Below are 26663 nucleotides of genomic sequence, written 5' to 3'. Positions count from 1 at the left end.
TTAAAAAGAGGGTCATAAAAAAACCATGCTTAAAGGGGTAAATTTGCATGAATGGCCCTTTCAGACTAATCCATTGTAAGCCTTGTGTTGGATTTCCTTCTCCACCCAGACCCTCGGGGCTGGTCATCAACTTAATGCTGAAGAAAGGTAAGTGAAGTATGAAGTATGGTCAAGAGTCGATTTTCAAAAGTACGACTAGAAACTCCTTTTCAACATTTCACATCGTTTATTAATGCAGTATACATTAGATCCAAAATCTGCAGTTTCTAAGCATACCATGTTTAGACCTTTCAGATTCTTCTGCATTTTTAGGTTTATGTCTACAGAGGTACCCTTAAGTGGATGAACAAACACATTCTATAATTATTGAAAATATAGTACAGAGTGAAATGATTTAAATATAATTTAGGCACATATTGATTATGAAAATAGATATCTCTCAATACAATACTTCTCTGTCTTGGTAAAAATAATAAAGCAAAGAAAATAATTCATTTCTGAAATTGCTTTCCCTCACCTGTAAAGGTGCGAGCTCTCACTACGCATATGCACCCTTTACCGTTAAGGAAAGCTTTGCATATGTATACATAGAAGAGTAAGCTACGTAAATATTGAACACGCGTCACTCTCCCAAAGGAGACAAAGTCGTTTTTACTGATTCATTGCTTCAAACTGATGAGTCTGTAGAATTCAGAACCTATTTGGACACAGCTTATATCCCTGCTCTTGGGGTAGACATAAGGACAACGGGTTATTGGTAAGGAAGTACAGGTCCTGTCTCTGCTATTGCAGAGAGGACTCAAGAAAAGCAGGCTAGAATTTGAACTAAATCAGAAAGAAGAACCACAGGTGCTGACTGATAGGTATTACATCTCGGACCAGTCCAACGCCTTTATTTTTGTTGAAGTTTTTTTGGTGGCTATCATCAAATTGCCAATTTAAAATCGCTTCCCTTCCCCTTGTAGGGTTTTAACGGCATTATGTTGATTTCCAAGAGATGACAGTGGACTGGGATTTAATGCCTATTTCTAAGCTGGCCCTGTTGAAACTATTTGGCATTTGAATTAAATTACTATTGACAATGCACCTTGGTTTTTTGGTTCTGACATATACTTCCTATCCTTCTTTTGACTGTACAGGAGAAAACAAGGCTAGTAGTGTAAATTGATAAAATCGCCTGGTTTGGCGTTGAGTGGAACTTGCTTAGAATGAAATTCTAAGGATGCTCATTTAAAAGTTGTAGCGACAGGTAAATTCTTTGTCCATCTGGAGAGTTCCACCTTAACTTGAGCTGACATTGAGGTCTTTTCGTTCACTCAGTCTCAATCAGTAAGAACCGAGGATTTAATTTAGCTACTGTTTTGTTCTAAAAAATAAACGTTAACAAGAACCTGAAAAGAGAGCCTTGGGGAATCTGATCTCACCATATTCATATGGCATGACAGGTATGTAGAGTAGGGGAGGCATCACTAAAGCTATTAATAAACCTGAACCTTTTCGAAATTTTCGTAAAGTTTAACAATTTAAATATCCATACTGTATCTAGAGATTCAATAAATATAATTGCATGTGTTGTGCTTTTCATAAATTAAAATCCTCGAATACATTTCAAACCAAGATGGTATTTCCACATCATGCCTATTTAAAAGCAAATATAATAGATCCTATTTCTGGTCATAAAACCAGCCAAATCCCCCTAACTCCGCTCAAAAGGCAGCAAGCTACTCTAGCTTCTCTACATCTATTAAATGAGTGCTTCTCTGTTAAAATCAGAATGTGGAAAAAAGTCACTTTTTTCCTTTATGCACCGTTGAGAACAAGCATAATCCTCTAAATGGGTTTTTGTTTGTTTTTTATTCCCTTACAGCGTTACTTCTTCTAGACAACTGAATGGGTGGAGAAAAAAAAAAAAGTGAGAAGGACAACATTTTTCATCTTGGGCATCTTCCTCCGGCCCTGAAATTCTCATCTGACACTCTGTGACATATGTAGTGGGGTCAGCATCTCTTCAAATATAGCTCCCTTCACGTTGGAACCTCTCAGGTTGGCTTCTTGAAGATCGCACCCAGACAGGTCGCAATTCTGCAAGACAAAAACAATATCCATGAAACTAAGATTCCTGGGGCACGTGAGGAAAATGTTCCAACGTCATGAAACCCTGTTATTTCTGGAAGACTGCCGTGTTAGAAAAAAGTCAGATTTTCTTCTATATCTGGAGTTGTTTTCTCTAGGTGAGTGGTCGGGCTGACAGTCACAAATACTGACAAACAGGTTAAAGAGGGAGTGTGTCTCTTCTGTTCCCATATTTTATTTAAAAAAAAATTTTTTTTTTTCAACATTTATTTTTGGGACAGAGAGAGACAGAGCATGAACGGGGGAGGGGCAGAGAGAGAGGGAGACACAGAATCGGAAGCAGGCTCCAGGCTCCGAGCCATCAGCCCAGAGCCCGACGCGGGGCTCGAACTCGCGGACCGCGAGATCGTGACCTAGCTGAAGTCGGACGCTTAACCGACTGCGCCACCCAGGCGCCCCTGTTCCCATATTTTAGAATCGGTCATTTAAAACCCAGAATGGACTCCAACGTAATAAATATTATCTATGCAAATTTACCACAATCCGAGGACAACAAAAGGCAGGGCAGGTAAGCACTATTAAAAAAACCCCCAAAAACCTGAGGGGCACCTGGGTGGCTCAGTTAAGCGTCCGACTTCAGCTTGGGTCATGATCTCACGGTTCGCGGGTTTGAACCCCGTGTTGGGCTCCGTGCTGACAGCTCAGTGCCTGGAACCTGCTTCAGATTCTGTGTCTCTCGCTCTCTCTGCCCCTCCCCTGCTCCTGCTCTGTCTCTCTCTGTCTCTCAAAAATAAATAGATGTTTAAAAAATTTAAAAAGAAAACAACTGAGAGAAAGAGATCTTACTTACTAATTACATTATAATCGATTTTTCCATTCCCCAACTCGAACATTTTTATAGCAGGGAACTGCTTTTTTTTTTTTTTAAAACCCCAAATTATGTGCACAATTCAATGAGTTTTAACAAATGTATATATAACAGTGTAACTACCACCACAATTGGAAGCTGCTTTGAAATTTCTCTTGAGATCACAGAGTGGCAGATGAGACAGATCGTGGGTAAGTCCTTGGGGATGGTGGGTGACTGCACATAACCTTTTAGGACAGAATGTCACCAGCTGCCCTTCAAACAGTCAACCTGACTAGTCTGCATTCATTTGCCATCAGGAAGACTTCTGGTGTTTACCTACACGGTAACTAAAACCAAGGGGAAAAAAAAAAATCATCATTTTTGGTGACAGTACCAAAGAATAAAAAATTAAGGAACTGTGCTTATAATAGGCTTCTATTTTTGGCCTTGGGCAGGTTCTTTTTGCCTTTAAGTTTAATGGGGCCTGCCACTCTACCGCTAAGATCTGTCAAGAGAACAAAGCAGAAACATTAAAAGGGAAAAATCAATGACAAGCCAAATTTTGACCCACTCTTCTCTCCAATCCGATCTATGCCAGGTTTTCCCGGATAAGGCTGTGCTGTTCAATATGATGGCAACAGCCACATGTGGCTACTTATATTTAGATGAATTAAAATTAAGTAAAATTTAAAAATCCGTTTCTCAGTTACACTGGCCATCTTTCAAGTGCTCAACAGCCATAGCGCCTGGTGGCTACTGTCCCGAACAGATTTAGAACACGTCCAGCGTTGCAAAAAGTGCTATGGGGACAGCACCAAGAGACCTATCAACAGCCTTTGAGCCTGCCAGCTACATTTGCGAATCAAGACAACATATATAATTCTGATGAAAAAGACGCGCAAAGTTAAAAGCTCAAATCGTGATTCAAAAAGAACACGATTCCAATTTAGAATAGGCTCTCTCTTAACCTGATTTCAAACCTGGATATCTTTTACATTTCTCGAACAGTTAAAAAGATAATCTGGCCCCATTTAATTCTGTCTGGACTTAAAACTGAAGAAAAACACAATAAATTCGATTAGTAAAGCAGTCATCAAACTCATCTACTTGAAGGAGACCCAAGGAACAGAGGACAAATGAAATCGGCTTCGACCGACTGTCAGATGAATCTTTCAATCTGAAACTGGGACCCGTGGCCCGTGTGACTGAATCCTGCTCTGGGAGGCACGTCTGCTGAAACAAGCAATCGACAGGAGAACACCGCTCCGGCTGTGCGGGCGTGCTCCCTGGCAGTTTTTACCAGCCAATGACTTTGTTGGTGACCTCGATACATTTTGCAGGACAGGCTCAGTAACTGTAGATTACCAAATGCTCTTCAAACATTGGTGACTCACCTCTAAATCCGTTCCTGCCAGAGTTGCGCCTCGGAGGTTACAGTTCTTCAACTTCGCATTTTTTAAGGTAGCAACTCTCAGGTTAATTCCTGTCATTTGACTTCCTTCCATATCCACACCTTTCAGATTAGCACCTACAGTGAATATATTTTGATAGCAGTTGGAACTTCAAAATATTTATAGTCCTCTCCCTTCAAAAAACCGCAGGTTTAGTTTACTTAATGGAGGTGAATGACAGGCTCTTTAACTTTTGGAAAGGACTCCGTGAACCATAAATCTCAGTCTCTCAACCAACTTACACATATAAAGCGTTCATTGTTAACAATCTGTTTGCTTGTTCTATGAATTAAGAATGTTTTAGTCTATATTTTTGAGGGAAGAATTCAATTCGGTCTTAAGATAATTAGCACTTTTATAATATGCTTCCGTAAGTTTATGATAAGGAAGATAAGTCCCCTGTACTCTAAACATACAAATAAATGAAGTGACCAGTTCACTGACACAACAGAGCAATAAGAAATTCATAAATAAAACATTAATCTAAAAATGACAGAAACTGCCTAGCTTTGTGCAAACTGAAATTCATTTTAGTCACTGTGAGCGTTTACTGTTTAATTTCAAAGTTCAAGATGTTGACATTTAATTCTCCAACTGAAGCCTTATTCAATGGTAGAGGCTGGATTTCCCCTAACTTCTTGCCTAGCACATGACTGAGACCAAATACGATGGCAGAAGAAATCTACCCCCCAGTAGTGGTCATGATTTTTCCGTAACAATTATTTTGTTGGGCTTTTTACTTTGTGATATGTTCTCACCTTAGAAAATGTAATTATAGATAGAATCTCACCTTCTAAATTGGCTTTAAGACCAGAAGGATCTTCAAAATTACACAGTTTCAGGGATGCCCCTTCTGCATTAGAACAGAGCATCTTGACTCCCTGGAGATTTGCACACTGGCAAGAAAAAGAGAAAAGTCCATGTTTTAACATTCAGAATTTTGTTTGGAAAAGAAAAAAATGGGCTCAAACAATAAAAGAAAAAAAATAGAGAAGGGGAGGAAGCTCAATTCCATACACTCACAATCAATTATTTTCTGTTTATAATGAAGACTTTTCTAACTGGAATCAACCAAGAGCTGAGAACCACTTTGAAGAAACAGTTCTTTTGAAAGAGCCATTTTCAAAGAACAACAACCTAATTAACAACAGCATGTCCATTTTACACAGATAATAGTTTAGATAAAAAAAAAAAAAATGGGGGGTTGGGGCACCTGGGTGGCTCAGCTGGTTGAGTGACTGACTTCGGCTCAGCTCATGATCTCCTGGTCTGGCCCATGGGTTTGAAGCCCACCGTTGGGCTCTGTATTGACAGCTCAGAGCCTGGAGATGGCTTCACATTCTGTCTCCCTCTCTCTCTGTCCCTCCCCCGTTTACGCTCTGTCTCTCTCTTTCAAAAATAAATAAACATTAAAAAAAATTTATTTAAAAAGTTGGGGGGTTAGAACTGTAACATCCCTATTTCTATGTTTATAAACAGTCCTGGGTAGGACACTATGAGAGCTAAGATGTATGGGTAAGGAACACATAATCTTATCAGGAGTAGGGATTTCTCTTCTTTCTTACTGCAGGAATCAATAAAATTCTTGATGTTCAATCATGCTATTACTACCTTCATTTCATAGGTCAGAATACTAAGGCCAGCAGTTAAAGGTATCATCTAGCTACAAAACCCTACAAATTGTTTGTCAGATCTTCATGTACCAATCACTGCTACACAACATTGTCAACCTTGAATGCCCAAATTATAGCACAAAATACAAAGAGTAAAAAACTAGAAAATATATGTTAGAATTTTAAATTATGTTAATTTACCTCTGAGGATTCAGTGCCATCAGATCTGAACTCCAACAACTAGCAGATAAGGCAGGAAGCCATAAAGTTGACATTAACATTAGGACTTCCCACACTGTGACCATCAAAGTAGATGATGAAAGTAAAAGTGTCTTAAAAGTTGTAGGGCACTATATAAATGATAATTGTAGTTGTCATTATAACTACAACAGTGAAGAATCCAAAAATCCTAAGGCTGATCACGTTACCTTATTGCCACACCTAATAGGAAAAATCCTGTTTTATGAGTGCAATTCCATTCACCATACTGTCAATTCTGCTGAAAGGGAGACAAGCTGCAGATCATTTCAGATCACAGAAAGCTGACAAATGCACACACATTCCCACGTCTGCCTCTACAGAGGTAGTACAGGTGCTATGGCACACAGGCAATACAGCAGCTCAGCCTGAGAGGTAAGAAAATGAGGATGCAGAAGGACCAAAATAACTAAAAGATGACGGTGTTTTAAATACACAGAAACATTAATAAGACAGGAAGCTGATAATATAAAAATAAATGTCTCTGGTTCTCCGTGCCGTGCACCCAGGTAAAACAGACTGTAGCTATTATCTAAGTTCCCAAGGTGACAACCCAGGGAAAGCACCCTGCAAGTAGGTAGGTGTGACTGTAGCCCCGGCAAACAGCCTGCGGGCAGGTGGCTTGGCTGACCCAACTACAAGCCCAAGGTGGCCCCAGACCGGCCCTTGACAGCACAGGGACCAAACCCTGCCCACAACAGGCAAATGGGGCCACTGCAGCTGACTGAAAGCTAAAGCAGCTCAGCCTTGATAGAAGGGCCCACGCAACACACACGGGCGACACCTATGCCTGAACTGCCTGGTTCTGGGGAAAGCAAGGGACATGGAACTACAGGGCACTACAGGACCTCTTCTTCATAAGGCCATTACTTTTAAGAGCAGGAGACATAGCTGACTTTCCTAATACACAGAAACAGACACAGAGAGTTACACAAAATGAGGAAACAGGAATATATCCCAAATGAAAGAGGAGGACAAAATCAAAGCAAAAGAACTAAATGAAATGGCGATAAGCTATATGCCTGATAGATAATTCAAAGTAATGGTCATAAAGATACTTACTGGATTTGAGAAGGGTGGAGGATCTCAGTGAGACCCTTAACAGATGGGAAATATAAAAAAGAACCAATCAGAACCAAAGAGATGAAGAACTTAAGTGAAATTAAAACTACACTAGAGGGAATAGATAGTAGACTAGAGGAAGCAGAAGAACGGATCAGTGAGCTGGAGGACAGAATAATGGAAAGCACCCAAGATGAACAGCAAAAAGAAAAAACTCAGTGACATCAAGTGTAGTAACATATGCATTACAGGGATCTCAGAAACAGAAGAGAAAGAAAAGGGGCAGAAATAATAGCTGAAAACTTACCGAATCTGGGGAAGGAAACAAATCCAGATCCAGGAGGAAAAGAGACCTCAATGGAATCAACTTAAGGAGGTCCACACCAAGAGACATAATAATTAAAATGGCAAAAAGCAGTGATAAAGAGAGAAATTAAAAGCAGCAAGAGAAAAGAAAACAGTTACATACAAGGGAAATCCCATAGGGCAATATGCTGGTTTTTCAGCAGAAACTGCAGGAATGAAGAGAGTGTAGGACACGAAAGGAAAAAACCTGAGATCAATTATACTCTACCCAGCAAGGCTACCATTCATAATAGAAAGAGAGGTAAAGCATTTCCCAAAACAAAAGATGAAGCAATTCATCGCCACTAAACCAGTCTTACAAGAAATGTTAAAGGTGATTTTTTGAGTGGAAAGAAAAGGACATAATCAGGAGTAAGAAAATTAGGAATGGAGAACATTTCACAGGTAAATGGAAATATAATAAAAGTAGTAAATGAGTCACTTATAAAATCAGGAGGGAGGTTACAGCACGAAAACAATAAAGTCAATTATACCTATAAAAATAAGTCAAGGGATTCACAGAATAAAAGGATGTAAAGGATGACACTATATACATAAAATGTATTGGGAGGGGAGTAAAAATTTAGTCCACCTAGAATGGGTTTAACCTTAAGCAACTAAGGGGCACCTGGGTGCCTCAGTGGTTGAGCATCCGACTTCAGCTCATGTCATGACCTCGCATTCGTGGGTTGGAGCCCGTGTTGGGCTCTGTGCTGACAGCTCAGAACCTGGAGCCTGTTTTATATCTGTCTCCCTCTCTCTCTGCTCCTCCTCTGCTCATGTTCTCAAAAAATAAAAAAATAAAAACTTAAGCAACCATCAACTTTATACAGATACAGAGATGTTATATATGAACCTAACAGTAACCACAAATCAAAAGCCCGTAATAGATATGCAAAAAACAAAGAGAAAGGAATCCAAGCAAAATCACTAAAGGAAGCCATCAAACCACAAGGAAAGATAGGAAGAGAAGAAAGTAACCAAGAACTACCCAAATAACTGTAAAACCAGTTAACAAAACGGCAAGAAGTACATCCGTATCAATGACTTTGAATGTAAATGTACTAAATGCTCCCATCAAAATATATTGACTGAATGATAAAAAAGCAAGAACCACCTATATGCCGCCTACAAGAGACTCATTTCAGACCTAATGACACACATAGATTAAAAGTCCTAAGGTAATTATAAGTACGGCTCTGTCCTCAAACCTGACCCTTATGGAATCTCACAAAAAAACAAATGTATAAGAAATTCAGTGAAGTTTTCCATCTTCAACCACAGAAAGCATGTCATTCACCCTCCAACTCATCAAATGGTACAATCAGGTCACCAACAGTCACCAACATGGAGGGTTCAGAACTCAGCTGCTTAGTAAACCAGCTGTTCAGAGTTTTGCTACCTTAACTGTATCAAGGGGCATAGGGCTTTGATGAAAGCAGTTATTACCATGATTTCTAATGTATGACAATGGTATTAAGATTATATTTTTTAAATGGTCTTTAAGGGATAAACAAAATATTTACAGGTGAAATAGTGAGTTACTTCAACATAATCTATAAAGAGGTATAGACAAGATTGTTTATATGTCGATGATATCTTCTGAAGCTACATCTGAGTTAATAGATTTGTAACAAGGAGGATTCATTATAGTATTCTATTTTTGTATATGTTTGACATTTTGCACATGAAAAAGTCATTAAAAAAAGAAATAAGGAAAAGAAAACGCATGTTGTGTAGAGTCTGTCTACCTCCAACTGTGCTAACACATTAGTCTCTTCGGGCCCAGGCAAGTCTCTAGGTTTCAGTTTCTCAGTCCAACAACAGGGTCATACGTGATGACCATCAAGGTCCCCGTCAGCTCTCACCATTCTAAGTCTTGAATACGCAACAGATATGTAATAGCTGAGTTATTACATCAGCTTCTATGCAGCATGCTGAAGTCACTGATGGCAAAAAGAGTGTGCAGAAGAAACATTCTTAAAGCAGGCTGACAGAATAATGTGGCACAGACATGTTCTGCTCAACAGAGACAGCAGCTGAGATCACCTTGGTTGACAGCAGAATCACATGGTTCCCATGGAAAGGTCTCACAGCCCGTGAAGGATAAATGGGGTGAGAAATTAAGAAAGAGTAGTGGAGGGGTACCTGGGTGGCTCAGTCAGTTAAGCGTCCGACTTTGGCTCAGGTCATGATCTCGCGGTTTGTGGGTTCAAGCCCTGCATTGGGCGCTGTGCTGACAGCTCGGAGCCTGTAATCTGCTTTGGATTCTGTGTCTCCCGCTTTCTCTGCCCCTCCCCCATTCACACTCTGTCTCTCTCGCTGTCTCAAAAATAAACATTTTTAAAAAATAGTGGAGGGGCACCTGGGTGGCCCAGTCGGCTGAGCGTCCGACTTCGGGTCAGGTCATGATCTCACGGTTCGTGAGTTCGAGCCCCACGTTGGTCTCTGTGCTGACAGCTCAGAGCCTGGAGCCTGCTTCAGATTCTGTGTCCCCCTCTCTCTCCGCCCCACCCCTGCTTGTGCTCTGTCTCTTTCAAAAATGAATAAATGTTAAAAAAAAAAAAAAAACTTAAAAAAAGAAAGTGGAGCCATTAGGTGTATCAGCAGACTGCTTAGCACACATCATGTTCTGTAGATATGATGGCTATTCATTAGCATTCATCTTCAAATGCCAAGGACAATTAGCAATTAGTTTTGACTTCACAGCCTATATACCCTGGGCAATGAATGACTCTTCAACATGAGCCACTTCTAACGTTAGTAATTTATAATTCTATAGCACTTCAGTTTATCAACTGTACAGGATGGATAGAACAAGTATTTACAGTTAAGAAAATTATGGTGCAGGTTCAGAGTTAGCATTACTATAATTAAACAGAACTCAACACCAGCTCTACTGAACGACCCAGACTGTCTTTTTATTTTTGTTTGTTTGTTTTATCCTTAACAAAAGCCAGACAAGTGATCTCTCATCATTTCACTATTTAAAGACTAGGTCCTTCAGAGCGCCTGGGTGACTCAGTCAGTTAAGCTTTCTACTCTTGATTTCGGCTCAGGTCGTGATTTGACAATCATGAGATCAAGCCCCGTGTCTGCTGGGCATGGAGCCTGCTTAAGATTCTCTCTCTGCCTCTCCCCCGTGCGTGCATACACATGCTCTCTCTCTCTCTCTCTCTCTCTCTCTCTCTCTCAAAATAAGCAAACATTAAAAAATAATAATAAGGACTAGGTCCTTCAAACTTTTTTCTTTGTGCTGTCACTCTTTCACTCATTTTGCTAGCAATGTGGTCCTTCCTCATAAGATGGAACAAGTAGAGTGAAAATAATGGAAATGTATATTGACAGATGTTGTTATAGATCTGCTATTACAAACTTCATGGAAAAATAGGTTGCAAGGAAGGAATACAACTAAAATTATGAAATTCAATAACCATCTATTCAATGACTACTTAAAGCAATGTACCATATTAGGTGTTGTTAATTCAAAAGACATATAGACATGGGCCTTGGTATTAAGGAACCTGAAGTTGTTAGAAGTGAGTACATTTCGCTGCTGGTTCTGCATGTATCCTCTAACCCCAAATTAACATAGGTAATTTTTAGAGAAACACATGCATATGCATATGTACAGACACACATACACACATGCATATACATATGTACAGACACACATACACCTATACACATACATACACATTTGACCCTTGAACAACATGGGTTTGAACTGCATGGGTCCACTTATATGTGGATACTTTATTTTTATGTTTTTAAAGTTTATTTATTTATTGAGAGAAAGCATGTGCATGTGTGCGGGTGAGTAGGGGAGGGGCAGAGAGAGAGAGAGAGAGAGAGAGAGAGAGAGAGAGAGAGAGAGAGAATCCCAAGCAGTTCCGTGCTCTCAGCACAGAGCCTGATGCAGCATTTGATCTCACCAACTGTGAGCTCATGACCCGAGCAGAAATAGAGTCAGATGCTTAACTCACTGAGCCATACAGGCGCCCCATATGTAGATTTTTAAAAATCAATACAGTGCAGGACTGTAAATGTATCTTCTCTTCCTGATGATGTTCTTACCCATTTTCTTTTCTCTTACTTTATTGTAAGAATACAGTATATAATACATATAACATACAAAATATGTGCTAATCAACTGTTTATGTTATCAGTAAGGCTTCTGGTCAACAGCAGTTAGTAGTGACATTTTGGGGGAGTAAAATTATATGCGGATTTTCAACTGCACAGAGCAGTGCCCCTAAATCCCGTGGTGCAAAGGTCAAGTGTATATACATACATATATGTAAACACACACACACACACACACACACACACACACCACACGTATGTAGATAAAGAGAGGAGAGCCACGGAGATGCTAACTTACACAGACTGGCACCCCTCATGTTTATTTCAAAATATCTCTGCCAAATACCTCTGGAGCAATTTTTTTCCCCATTCCAGAAATGCAGTTGAATAGAAGATTTCAAAAGTCCTTTTCAGCTTTGCCCTACTAATCCCACTGAAAATAGAAGTCCTGATAAAGTATACTATATTGAGGAGATCAAGATCTAATTTCCAGATTTAATTTCTTATTAGTTGCTAACTCTTTCAGATCCTCACTTATTGAAGGATATCAAAGTTGCAAAACCGACACATTTCACTTTCAGGGTCTTGGGTTTTATCATCCGTTTTCAAGCAAAATCTCTAGTAAGAGAGAGAGATCATTTCTGCTCTTTAAGACTGTTCAACAGACTAAACATTTAATTTTCTCTTGTAACTAAAGAGGATTCTTACGTCAAGCACTGATCCGGAGAGATCAGCTCGTTCAAGATTTGCACAGCAGAGATTAGCATGTGCAAGATTGCAGCGGCTTAAATTGGCCATTTTGAAGTTAATGTATCGAAGGTCCAAACGGGAAAGATCAGCACCACTGAAGTTTAAACCCTAAAATTAAAAAACACAAATTGTCACAAAATTTAAACCATCTGCTATATCACATTTAATTACCATAGCTAACCATCAAGTTTTTTAGACGCAATTGGCAGTTCAGTCATTTGGAGTTTACAAGAATACATGATCAGATGGAACTTAGATATAACATGAGTGTCCTTAATGGGTTCTTGGTAAAAGAGACTCTAAATGTAATATTAGAATGCAGCCTGGGTATACCTCATTTATGTGCAGAAATTTCTAAGGAGTGATTTGTTGGCCATGTACATGTTGTAGGTATTATTTATATAGGTCTTATAAGTATTCAATAATTCAAGGTAGTTTAATTTTTTTTTTAGTATTTATTTTTGAGAGAGACAGAGCGTGAGCGGGGGAGGGACAGAGAGAGAGAGAGAGGGAGACATAGAATCCGAAGCAGAGTCCAGACTCCGAGCTGTCAGCACAGATCCCAACGCGGGACTTGAACTCATGATCTGCACAATCATGACCTGAGCCGAAGCTGGACACTTAACTGCCTGAGCTACCCAGGCAACCCCAAGGTAGTAGTATTCTTAAAATGTAAGTATTGTGGTTTTTAAAACCTTTAGTGCTATAATACATAAGTATCTGCCACTGCCTGGCCATACATAACAACTGTACAAAAAATTGACTCTGTATTTTAATAGCTGCAATTTCTATGCCCTACTCAAAAACTGCTACGTGAGGCATATTAGATAATAAAAAATGCTATTACACCTCTTTTTTTGCTAACCATTTTGGGATTAAATCAGTGTTATAACCCATAATTAACTTCTATCTTGCATGAAATAGGAACACAAGGCAAAAAAAAAAAAAAAAAAAAAAAAATCCTAGAAGAATGTAAAACTTTACTTACAGCTTTGCTGACACCAATAACTCATGTAAAAGTCTGCTTTAATTACCTGGCAACGCAATTCTGACTTGGTTGGAGTGGCTAGAAGAAATCGAACAAATTCCTTTCTTGATATTGGCGAATGATCCTCTGGTGGTTGAGAATTCTTGAAAAAGATATTAAGAAATCAGTGGAGCATTGTGGGAGACAGCTACAATAAATGTAATACTGGCTAATGTAAAAAGAGCTTTACCTTTATTGCCACTTCCAGGTGTTCAATCAATGAGTCAATACCAAAAAATCTGGCTTCTTCCAACACACCTATCACAATAAAATCGATTTGACTTTTAATAGAAAACTATTCATTTTAATATTTATGGAATTTTTTGTTCAATCCTCACAATACAAGTGAAATTCAACAAGTAGGTTATCAATCAGAAAAGTAACTAATGTTTAGAACATGCATAAAGAGGGGCACCTGGGTGGCTCAGTCGGTTGAGCGTCCAACTTCGGCTCAGGTCATGACCTCACGGTCCGTGAGTTCGAGCCCCGCGTCAGGCTCTGTGCTGACAGCTCAGAGCCTGGAGCCTGTTTCCGATTCTGTGTCTCCCTCTCTCTCTGCCCCTCCCCTGTTCATGCTTTGTCTCTCTCTGTCTCAAAAATAAATAACCGTTAAAAAAAAAAAAATTTTTTTAATTTAAAAAAAGAACATGCATAAAGAATATTTTAAAAATATTTGTGAAACAAAGTTTTTCTAAATAGTTTACATTCAGCCAAAGAAAAACATAGCAAACTAATGAATTAGAATGAAAGCCTTTCAGATTTCAACATTTTCTGAAAATCACTTAAAAAAAATTTTTTTAAGTGTTTGTATTTATTTTTGAGAGGGAGAACGAGTGGGAGAGGGGCAGAGAGAGAGAGAGGGAAACACAGAATCTGAAGCAGGCTCCAGGCTCTGAGCTGTCAGCACGGAACCCGATACAGGGCTCAAACTCATGAGCCGTGAGATCATGACCTGAGCCGAAGATGGGCGCTCAACCGACTGAGCCATTCAGGAACCACTCATAGAAGAGACTCAATTTTTAAAAAACTTTTTTTTTTAATGTTTTATTTGTTTTTCAGAGACAGAGAGAGACAGCATGAGCGGGGGAGGGGCAGAGAGAGAGGGAGACAGAATCCGAAGCAGGCTCCAGGGTCTGAGCTGTCAGCACAGAGTCCGACGCGGGGCTCGAACCCACGAGGGCCGTGAGATCATGACCTGAGCTGAAGTCGGACGCTCAATCGACTGAGCCACCCAGGAGCCCCTTAAAAAAAGATTTCTAAATGACAGAAGAGATTGTATCATTCACTTTCCTTAACTTGGTTAAAAAAAAATCTGCACATTCTCTAGGTGACTTATTATGTAATCTGTATGTTCTTACATCTGTTAAACATCTCCATCAGAGTATTTGGGAATAAATTTGGAATCCATTTTCCTTCAAATGACCTCAGTCATTCGGTTAGCTGAGTCTACTTGTTAAAAAAATTACTAAGGACTCAGAAATTACAAAGAAAATAAGAGACATAATCTCTCCCTTGAAATAGTCACAAGCTAATCAGGCTAACTGTATGTAGATATGGAAAACCACAGCAGTTATCTGGGAAGATTACGATCTCCTCAGGAAAGGCCCAATTCCACCTCTGATATACCAGTCGCAAAACAAAGGTCATCTGACAAACAGCACACTACTCAGGCTGTGGCTCTGGCACAACACTTTCTGGTCCACCCCAGAGGGGTTTCCTCTCTGGATCCCTCACGAAGGGGCAGCCACATATCCTAACTGTCCCTGGTAGAAACCCACCACAGAAAGGGTTCTCGTGGGCCTCGCTCTCGGTGTGCCAAGATCTTCTGAGTCAATCAGAAACCTACCCCTCCCACTTCTGCCAAGGGATGCGGTAAAGATTTTTTTCTACTTCTAGGTTCAGAAGCAAACCTTAAAAACTTCCGGAAAAGCCTTATAAATGCAAGAGGCATCTATGGGGGACAGTTGAGAAAAGGAAGGAATATTTAGCACATTTTCTATCAGCACCAGGAAGAATCAGATTTGAATCCCAGCTCTGCCACTTACTACCTTTTTGGTCTTAGAGAAGCTACTTACTCTTTCTCTTAAAGTTCCCATTCACATTTGTGAAATGGGGGTATTATTACTTTACTCACAAAACTGACCAGATGTATTAAAAGAGATAGGCATATGGGGCGCCTGGGTGGCGCAGTCGGTTAAGTGTCCGACTTCAGCCGGGTCACGATCTCGCGGTCTGTGAGTTCGAGCCCCGCGTCAGGCTCTGGGCTGATGGCTCAGAGCCTGGAGCCTGTTTCCGATTCTGTGTCTCCCTCTCTCTCTGCCCCTCCCCCGTTCATACTCTGTCTCTCTCTGTCCCAAAAATAAATAAACGTTGAAAAAACAAAAAAAAAAGAGATAGGCATATATGTTATTTGGTATAATGCCTGGCGCCTTGTAGGTTCTCGATAAATGATCGCCATGATCATTATTACATTGTATGTTTTCTGACATTTAAGACCATTCTCCTTTTAACGTATCAAGTGGGAGTTCAGAAAATTTATGTCAACTTCAGGGAAATATTGAAATGCCAGAAAAGTTCTCAAGTTAGAGAATACCTGAAGTGAGATTTAGCAATGAGGTAGGGAACGATGATTTAAATCAGAAAAAGAAGATTTTGAAGACAAATGCAAACAGAAAAGGAAGACACGATTCACTGGAAAAACTGAAGGTCATTAAAGGCAGAAAACAAAAGAAATAATGAAAGTAAGCAAAAAATATATTCACTGATGAAAGCACAAATTAGGAAGAGCAAGACAAGGTCATTTAAGTCAACAGAGGGGAGAGAAATAAGTCAGTGTCAATGATTATAAAGCATATAACTACTTGGGGGCAACTTGTAGCTGAGTTTGGATGGATTTTATACTAATCAGAAGTAATGTTCTATAAAATGAATCCAGTATAGACCTCTGCTTGCTGAACAACTGCATAAATAAGAGCCTTTTCAGCAAGACACTTGAAAAAGGAGCCAAGCATAGTTTGTCAATAGCCTGTATCGCTGAAGTCTGAGATAGCAAGCATGTATATTACTGACGTTATTTCCTAGGCAGGGAGGATATGAAATGCTGTCAGTGATAGCATAGAGAAAAATTAAATTGGGAAGCATCAAAGAGCCCATAGGATATCCTCAGTGAGATTTAAATGTCCCCAGGAGAAAAAAGTGGCCACTAGAACGTAAGCAGCAGAGTGATCTAGCTGCTGAAAAGCGAAGGATTGTATGAGAGGGTACTATTGCTTATTGTTCTAATGATAATTTCTGCAGAATGACTAAGGTAAAAAAATAGGTTATACATGGTTTTAAGCAACAGTTGGTAGAAGGTGAAAAATAAATAAAAAAGCAACAAGAATTTGTTATGAATAGGTATGGAGCCAGATGAAGGGTCACATAAGGTCACTTTTTGCAATGGGTAAGCCTTAAAGGCAGTATAAAATTTAATACAGCAACACTAAAAGTTATTGTTATCTATTGTTCTACAGAGATTGTAAGCTAGCTCCTGCCTGGGCTGCCAGCAGCCCAGGCGGATTCTGATGGTAGTATTTTCAAGATCAGATTTCACACAAACTTTTAGATTTCCAGCTTTTCTTTAAAAATCAAGGCTCTGACACCCTAGGTCCACACACCCACATGGCAACAATCTGTAGAAGCTGAGAGAGAATGCGCACTCAAGATCACCATGCTCTCCACCAAGTCAGGCCAAATGTAGCCACTTCAAGGCCCATCAGTTTTGAATACGCATCTACTGCTTCATAAGAGCTTTGGTCTATATCATCTCCATGGTGTGAATATCCTGTGATGTAGTCAGAGACAAGTGGATTCTTAATACTCAGTTTTCAAAGCACACTCAGACTTTCCCCAAGTTACGCTTGGGGAACTGAGTTGTAAGTCGTAGTACTGAGTTTCTAATCCATTCTTATGATTCTGAAGTGGAATTTCCCCTTTTGACGACTCTACATCTCAGTATAATGGGAAGGTCCGTAACTTGAAGTCAGGTCACAGTCCCAGTTCAATTAAAAACAACAAAATCCTTTAGAGTCCCTCGTGATAAAATCTAAATCTATTTAGAATCTAAAATCAGAATTTATGGGTTGTCTAAACATATACCCATAGACACAAAGACTATCTGTGCCTGTTTCTATATCTATATACACTCATATATGTATAAATAATTTGGTTTTAAAAGTGGAAAAGATGGGGCGCCTGGGTGGCGCAGTCGGTTAAGCGTCCGACTTCAGCCAGGTCACGATCTCGCGGTCTGTGAGTTCGAGCCCCGCGTCAGGCTCTGGGCTGATGGCTCGGAGCCTGGAGCCTGTTTCCGATTCTGTGTCTCCCTCTCTCTCTGCCCCTCACCTGTTCATGCTCTGTCTCTCTCTGTCCCAAAAATAAATAAACGTTGAAAAAAAAAAAAAAAAAAAAAAAAAAAAAAAAGTGGAAAAGATATACTTCTACCTTATGAAAATATACTACAGTACTAAACAAGTGAAAACAAATGAAATATCCTAAACTTACAAAAATGTGAGGAATCATACTAAAAACTCACCCAATAAATTAATGCCATCATTTACAATGAGCTGTCCGTGACGCAAGTAGTTCAAAATGGGTTCAAAGTACTCGGGACTCCGGTCGATTAAGAAAGCTCCTCTATGATCCTGCTTATTTCCCCAGACACCTGTGTCACCATTTCAGCGAAGAAAACCCCCCATAAACAAGAAACGAAGTTAGAAATTTATGAAGAAAAATTATATTACATACTAGTAAGTTTTTACCCCTGTAAAAATTATTGATACCATTAAAAAAAGCACAGAAGGACAAGAGTTAGGTCAGTATAGCTACAAACAGATCACACAAAATGTGAAAACCATGTGTTGCACTCACCTTTGTCCTTAAACATGTGGGCCAGCATACTGTCAGGTTCTTTATTCACTAAAGTGCTCCTAAGAATTCAGGGAAAAAAATTGATTTCTCCATTTGTCTTTATAAACAAACATATTTTAAGTCAAGAGTATACTCGATCCCAGCTGCTCTTTCAAAAAGATGCATGCTATAACCTGGTAGGAGTGATGCTGGGGAACAAAAACGTGCAGTAAGTTGCCATTTATCGAAATCCCTTCTAATCTGGCACTTCCTTTGACTCAAATATTGTTTTGGTTTCCTTTAATTTAAAACACTCATCTATCCTTCTAGCAAGCTATCATATCACAATATTCTTGACCTAAACTTAACACGTTTCTTATCCCTTTAATCTAAGCAGCTGAGGTCGCTACAGATTTCAATGTTGTTCATCTTTACTTGTGTTGCATGCGTATTACCTGACATCTAAAGAGCATGGTCTAAAAGCCTGAAATATTTGCTATCTAAAAAGCATGTTCATGCCTTTCATGCTTTCTTTGGAATGACTTGGGAATCATTTTTCTACTCTTGAAAAAACTTTCTAAAAAATGGTTTAAGATCACAGAGTACTTTAAGCAGCCATGGAGTGTCTTCTAAGGAAATCAGCAAAATTGCAGGAAAGAACAAACACTACGTAGTGCCCCCCCGCCCCGGTCCAACACACACATGTGCACACATTCACATGCACCTACCGTGTAGTTGTAAAGTAACGCCCTCCGACGTTTAACGTTAGCCAGTCTGTGTGAGATCCTGACAACCCTTCAGGTAGTTTAGAATCTGTCTGAGGATCTAGAAATTACAATAAAAAAGTTAAGATTGGGGAACTGGGGAAGATGGCCACAGCATCTTTTACACTAAAGACACACATAAAAGCATACCAGAGCTACCAGAGACCCACAGACAGCATTTAAGACAAAACTAGGTGATAAGGTATTCCCACCAACACCAAAAGGTGGAAGAGCAATGTGGTACTGGCACATTCCTTTGAAGGAAGAAGCTGCGAGAAACAACAGGGTATGTGATAAACCGAAGAATTCCCAAGTAATCCATACTCATTTCAAAGCTCAGTAAGTCGATCTGAGAACACCATACTCAAAGTGGAAGGCGGATCTGGATGTGGAAATGGATGCAGGCATTTGCAGTGAGAACTGAGCAGGGTGGAGATGAGCTCTCAAAACCCACCAACCAAAAATCCCTTCTAGGACAAAGCCCAATGCCAAGGATAAGATGTTGGAAAAAGAATCCAGTTGAACAGAACAAAAACAACAGCGACCCAAGAAAAAGGAGTCCAGATAAAAGGCAGAAAGGTCTAGCAGACCTTTTCAGAATGTATCATAAGGTGATAGAGATTTCAGAATGTATCAGAAGGTGACCGCCATACATTTCAATACTTCACAAAAACAATAGAAAAGGGAACTCTAGAGCCATGAAATTAGAAAATCTTTCCTGAGTCAGCCCACCTTTCTCAAGTTAAGGAAACAACTTTTATGTTAAGTGAGCAACAGAAAATCCCATACAAAAATTTTAAAGGAATTACATCTCTAGACAATGAAAATGTGCCAGAAAGAAATGCCCACAAAATAGATAAAAACTATAATCTAATATTCCAAACATGCTGAAGAAGTTAAGTAATACGAAACATGAAAGAACAATATAACTCAGAATTGAGGTGGAAGAACTCAGGGGAGAATTAGAGCTATAATGAAAAACCAATTCAGGGTGCCTGGTGGCTCAGGTGGTTAAGCGTCCATGTCTTGATTTTGGTTCAGGTCATGATCTCACGGTCATGAGATCGAGCCCCATGTCACGCTCCATGCTGGGCGTGGAGTCTGCTTAAGATTCTCTCTCCCTCTCCTTCTGCCCCTTCCCCGCTTGTGTGTGCTCTCTCTCTAAAGAAACGAACAAAAAACAATTCAGAGATGAAGATCAAACGAGAAGAAACCCAAGAGAGAATAAACAGACAAAACCTTAAGGGAAATAAAAGCTGAAAAAGAGGAAAGCTTTAAAAATCAATAAGAAATGAAGAAAGAGATAAAAAGGATTTAAGAGAAGATTCCCAATACAGAACACAAGCACAGAAGATCCCACATGCATACAGTAGGAGTCCTGAAATAAGAAAATCAAAGCACAGGGACAAAATAAACGCATAATTTAAAGTTCAGGAAAACTGTCTTGAAATTAAAAGAACATTTGAAAGTACCTATTGACAGGAGCACCACATACCACACACAGTCAACCCAGAACACCCAGAAAGAGTTTACTAAAATTACTTTTTAAAGAAAGAGAATAATCCTTGGAGTGGCTTAGGAAAAATAATCATTAGGAAAGATCAGATGTTTTGCACACCGACATCTTATGTCAGAGTAAGAGTAACATAGTTAAGATATTTAAAGAAAGAAAATGTGAACCAAGGATTTTTTAGGCACCTTGAGGTATAACTGATATACAATAAAATACACACCGTTAAAGTTTGCAATTTGTTCAGTTTTGACACATCATCTTTGACATAACCAGCCAAACTGATTTTCAAGTATAGAAGCCACAAATTGTTATTAACTTGTGAGATGTCAGAGAACATTGTTCGTCTCAGAAGTTCTCAGTAAACAATCTACTAGAGAACAAGTTTCAGATGAGCACTGGAGGCATCAACATAAGGACTGGAGGTAAGCATCCAATACACTTAGGAGTAAAGCTAAGTGACAGTTTTAAGAGAGAGGGTATAGTATATAATGGCTATGCAATTTTTTAAGTAAGGGGAGAAAGGAATGAGCATATGCAAAAAACGTTTAACTGTCTTTAGTAATCATATTGGTACTGAAAGTATTGGAACGGTTACTGACAATTTTCTGTGTGTTTTGTGTGGGATGAAGTAAATGAGTGCTTATGTGACATAATTCTATCATTCCCTAGGTCCCTGAAAACCAACGAAAGAAAGGAGACACAGGTGTAAGACAGAGAAAGTTAAATAAAAACCTTCAAATCCCGATTACAAACCAAAGTATGAGTATGAACTCATGAACTCTCTCCTTTTTATATAGCATATAAAACTTTAGATCATATAATATATATTACATATACATTTTGTCTCAAGCTAGCTATGTATTTCTAACTCTGTCCATCAAAAAGCCTGGTAAAAATGATAAACCCAGTAAAAGTGAGTCTGTCTGGCACCCAGACTGTATTTTGAAATGACATTTCTTACTAAAAGAAACCTAGGCTTCTTGGAAAAAATATTGATCTGGGTCTGCAACGGAAGGATAAGCTGTACACCCTGTTATTCCAGACAGGAAGGAAGTTCTAAAGACCAACGGAGCTGTACTAAAAGGGGTTGAAGAGACTTCCATCAGCCACATGTAAAATACTCCAGGCAGCAATAAACACAGAGTGTGAGAACATATCAAATATTTTTAAACCCAAGAGTTCATAAGGATAAAACAAAAACACAAATTGATTACTTTTTGTTTCGTTTGTATGTGTGCAATGAACCAATTAAGTGACCACTGCCTGCTAACCACTCTGTTAAGCTAATGGATCAGACGTGTGGAAAACTCTGTGCGCACTGTTTTACGGTAGAGACAGAAAAGCATGTACTTACTTCTAAGTTGGCAGCTGCTGGTGTGCTGATCCTGAGAACTACCTCTATTCACCAAATACAAGTACCGTGATGGCTTAAACAAATTATTAAATATTCAGGACCAGACTGTATGGAACTGAATATATCCAACACTCAAAGAACAGTTAAGCTATCTAAGCCTTAGGCTCTTTCTTTTGAGATGCACGACTTTCTTCGAAATATGTGTCCATGTGTGTATGGTTGATACCAAGTCATTTGTGACCCATTTGATTTGACCACTGGCGAATGATTATCAAACAGTAACTTATACAAGCAATACATGCGCAAAAATCTGTAACATAACCCAGAAATTTCGACATTGCCAAGGAGACAATTTCAAAACAAAAGTTGTAGTTTCTAAAATTGAAACTACCTTATTTGATGAGTCATATTTGATGAGTCTGTGCACTTTCAGAGCATTTTAAAGGCATGGAAAGGATGAGGTATCCACACTAAAATATGACAACATAATTCAAATTAAAAATTTAGTTCAACACAGACACCCAATTTAGAATCAAAAAAGCTATGGCGATCTGAATACTGCCACAAGATCCTTTTTAATATTAGGCTTGGGAAGTACATATAAACTATTTGCCATTTCGTCTTTTTCATTTGGGCAGACAAAATTGGCTTTTAAGGAAGTCACTTACCAATAAATGGTTCTCCTTCACACACAAACAAAACATCATCATCCCTGGGGAAAGCAAAATTTAAAAACCACCATCAAAATCCAGAAATCACCTTAATTATCAATTGATTAGAGGAACTATACCTTAGAATTATGTAGAAGGCAGGTTTTGCTATTAATCTCTATTGCAAAGAAGAAGTTGAATACGTTTCCAGTGCTTTGCTTAACTTTTGAACTATCTTTGGATTTAAATTCACATAAGATCCCACACATGGAAGAACTTTTAAAATGGAAAAAACTGGGGTGCCTGGGTAGCTCAGTTGGCTGAGCATCCGACTCTTGATTTCGGCTAAGGTCAAGATACCGTGGTTGTGGGATCAAGCTGAGTGTGGAGCCCACTTAACATTTTCTTTCTCTCTCCCTCTGCCCCTCCCCCACACTTGTGCACGAGTGTGCACGCGCTCTCAAAAATAACATAAAATGAAATGCAAAAAAAAACCACAAAAAGACCAAAACCCACTTTGCAACTTTTGTGAATTCAGCTTTCTTATCTGGTATGATTAAAGCCATAGGCCAACTCTTCTTTTTTTAACTTTAATTCTGTAACCCTAAAAAAATTATTGGAGTTTTCTTCGAAATCATCAGCTGCTCTGTGCTTTCAAAATGAAAAGACATTTTCACGTAACATTTAGGAAGAATATAATTGCAAGTATAACTCTGCTATAAAAACTCACCCACCAGCCCCCTGAATGTAAGACAATTGCACACAGTCCAAAATTCTAGATTATCAGTATGTATCTCCTCCCCTGCCTCAACATATCTCAGCATTAGTGTAAATAAATGATCAGAGATTGCACTGTGAGCCACGAATTCTTAATCAGGTAGATATTTTACAAGGCTTCAGTCCCAGTCTCAATGTTGTAGAAATTTTTTATTTCCTATAAGGCATCATAAGAATATATTGAATGTTTCCTAGAAGCAGAGTCTGTGTTAAGGAGAAACTTCGGTTGATGTAAATCATTCAACAATGAGACGCAATTATCCACTGAAACCGAAAGAAGCTGGGAGACAGATGCTGAAAAACTAAGACATTCTCACTGATTTGGATTTAAAATTTTTTTTTTTTCCAACGTTTATTTATTTTTGGGACAGAGAGAGACAGAGCATGAATGGGGGAGGGGCAGAGAGAGGGAGACACAGAATCGGAAACAGGCTCCAGGCTCTGAGCCATCAGCCCAGAGCCTGACGCGGGGCTCGAACTCCCGGACCGCGAGATCGTGACCTGGCTGAAGTCGGACGCTTAACCGACTGCCGCACCCAGGCGCCCCATGGATTTTAAAGCTAATTCAGTCTGTGCTTTTTTTCTGCTCCATCACCATGCCAGTTAACTTTTTTTTTGTTTTTTTTAATTTTTTTTTTTTAACGTTTATTTATTTTTGAGACAGAGAGAGACAGAGCATGAACGGGGGAGGGGCAGAGAGAGAGAGGGAGACACAGAATCGGAAGCAGGCTCCAGGCTCTGAGCCATCAGCCCAGAGCCCGACGCGGGGCTCGAACTCACGGACGGCAAGATCGTGACCTGAGCTAAAGTCGGCCGTTTAACCGACTGAGCCACCCAGGCGCCCCGCCAGTTAACTCTTAAGACTAGTATGAAAATTTGTTTTCTTCTCACTAACAAAAATCAACTACTAAACTGTATGACCTGGGTAAGACGTGGAAGTTCTCAGATGTTTAGTTTCCTCATTCATAAAATGAAGAGATTAGAGGTGATTACCTTCAAAGGCAGTGTATTATATTGAAATGTTATTCTGACCTGAGTTTAAATGAAAACTAAACTTTGTATACTATTGTAATTTAGCACATCATTATCTTCGTACCATCACTTTAAAAAACCCCATGTTTTTTCTTTGCCAATTACATGAAGTAACTTGAGAAGAGTCAATAGAACGTAAGTGGCATTGAGTCAGTACTTCGTGTTCCATTCCTATCTTCCTTCTTATGCCTCTTCTTGCTTCAAAATTCTATGATCCTGTGAGGATGGAATGAGGTGAACTAACATTTGTTCTAAAGAGATAAATCTGCCTAGGATATTTAAAAAACAAGAACAAAACCCAACAAACACGAAACCACTATTGTGGCAGATCACTGGTGAGTTCACTCTACTTAAAGTTCTCTCTTATCTAGCAGGTTTTTTCCAAAGTAGGTCTTTATTTTGAGACAGAAGGAGAGAGAGAATCCCAAGCAGGCTTTGAGCTGTCAGCTCAGAGACCAACTCAGGGCTTGAGCCCATGAAACCGTGAGATCATGACCTGAGCCAAAATCAAGAGTCTGTCACTTAACCAACTGAGCCACCCAGGTACCCCCAAAGTAGCTCTTGATAAGGTTTATAAAATTCAAAATATTCTAGGAAACGAACTGAATAACAAGCAGTAGCATATAAAATTCAAGAGATCAGATTTCTAACATTAAAAAATGTATGTCTTCAGAGACTGAAGTTCTAGAAGTTCTAGGCATCTGAATTCTGAAACATGCCAAAAAGATATTAGCCAAACCCAAATGATAAGCCAGTGGGGAAAAGAGGCAGAAAAGATGTGGTGAAATTAACACTTGGAAAAAACTTGGCAAATCGGTCATCTTCCAAATGATTTTTGGTGAACTGGTTTTGTGTAAATTGGCCATTTTGCAAACTGGCCTGCTTCTTTGTGAGGACTAGTTTTATAACAAGTAGAGAAGAATCAACATTTTAAGTTTATCTTACAAAAACACACACGTTCAGAGGCGATCAAATCATGAGTTAATGTATGTACGTCAATTTTGTAAAACAAAAATAAATTCAGACCCCCCCCTGAATTGTAGGCCTTATTAGATCCATCTCTAATAACATGAAGACAAAATTCCTTATAGCCATATATGAACTTTGCAGAAAGACTGTCAGAATATTGGAATAGAGGGCTTTGTATCTTATGCTATAAGCCCAAATTATTTAAATTCCAAAGAGCAAATTTTAGGCAATCATTTGCCAAGATTCTGTATTCTTAAGGGAACCAGCAGAGCACCAAGACACTGAGGAACACTGTAGAGAACTTATAAAAAGTGAAGGTTACCTGATCAAAGCAATATCATCAATCAGTCCACCTTTCCCATTATATACACTGGTAGCTTTTATGCCGAGTTTACTGCTGGCCACAGAAAGCAAATCAGATAAAGTTCCATACACAGCAACCACCTGTCAACACACAAGATTAAATGTAATGAATTGCGTTACTTACAAATTAGAAGCTACCATACTAGAAACACGACTAAAAATCAAACTTCAAATAAAAGGAGATTTTGAGAGATTATTAACTTCTAATATTGCTGAAATCCAAAACTAGAGTGTAAGAAATCATCTCTGCCTGAAAAAATCTACAATCTTACGTACGTTACATAGTGCTCCAGTTCTGAAGACAGACCCAAAGCTGAATGTGGCTCTGACATTTCCTAGCTGTCAACTTGAGACAAATCAATCTCTTTATGCTTCTGTAGCTTTAATCAGAAATAAATAAAAGTCTCACCTACAATCAGGTCACGAGGATGAAATGAGTTAATGCATGGTACCTGCTTAGCAAAGTGCCTGAGACGTATGAAGTCTTTATAATGTTGCTTTCATGTTATTCCTTTGTTATAGGAATGTTTATTTTAAAAATAGGAATGATATACTGTTTATAACATTTATTACACCAATCACCATACGGAAGGTAACAACTTCCCACTTCATTTACTTAGTTCTTCAATAACTACTAATGTTATAAAAGCCAGATTTTAGCTAACATTCTAAATACAGCAAACAGCTGGGTTACAGTGAATTGATCTCTCCAGCTTTACATTAGGCACAGTCTGATGTATGTATAAGCAATGCAAATACTTAGATGGGGGCTGAGAATCTCTCCATGTAGTAAGTTGTTTGTTTGTTTTTGCTCCAATATAATTTTAACTATGGGTTCC

The 26663-nt window shown here is 39.0% G+C and overlaps 1 protein-coding gene across 1 annotated transcript in view; it reads right to left on the bottom strand.

The window, feature by feature from the left end:
• Positions 1-206: 206 nt before the first annotated feature.
• Positions 207-26663, bottom strand: part of KCTD9 (potassium channel tetramerization domain containing 9) — a 38418-nt gene continuing 11961 nt past the window's right edge. Inside the window, exons 2-12 of the mRNA XM_047855749.1 lie at positions 25784-25905; positions 22702-22745; positions 19131-19227; positions 18424-18482; positions 18089-18217; positions 13706-13773; positions 13523-13618; positions 12447-12596; positions 5165-5270; positions 4318-4451; positions 207-2082 (exon numbers count right to left, since the gene is read on the bottom strand). Of these exons, the coding sequence (XP_047711705.1) occupies positions 1966-2082; positions 4318-4451; positions 5165-5270; positions 12447-12596; positions 13523-13618; positions 13706-13773; positions 18089-18217; positions 18424-18482; positions 19131-19227; positions 22702-22745; positions 25784-25905 (1122 nt within the window). The 3' untranslated portion in view covers positions 207-1965. The remainder of the gene's footprint in view (positions 2083-4317; positions 4452-5164; positions 5271-12446; positions 12597-13522; positions 13619-13705; positions 13774-18088; positions 18218-18423; positions 18483-19130; positions 19228-22701; positions 22746-25783; positions 25906-26663) is intronic.

This window comes from Prionailurus viverrinus, chromosome B1 (assembly GCF_022837055.1).
Source record: "Prionailurus viverrinus isolate Anna chromosome B1, UM_Priviv_1.0, whole genome shotgun sequence".
Lineage (NCBI taxonomy): Eukaryota > Metazoa > Chordata > Mammalia > Carnivora > Felidae > Prionailurus > Prionailurus viverrinus.
This window is presented reverse-complemented; position numbering and strand designations above follow the sequence as displayed.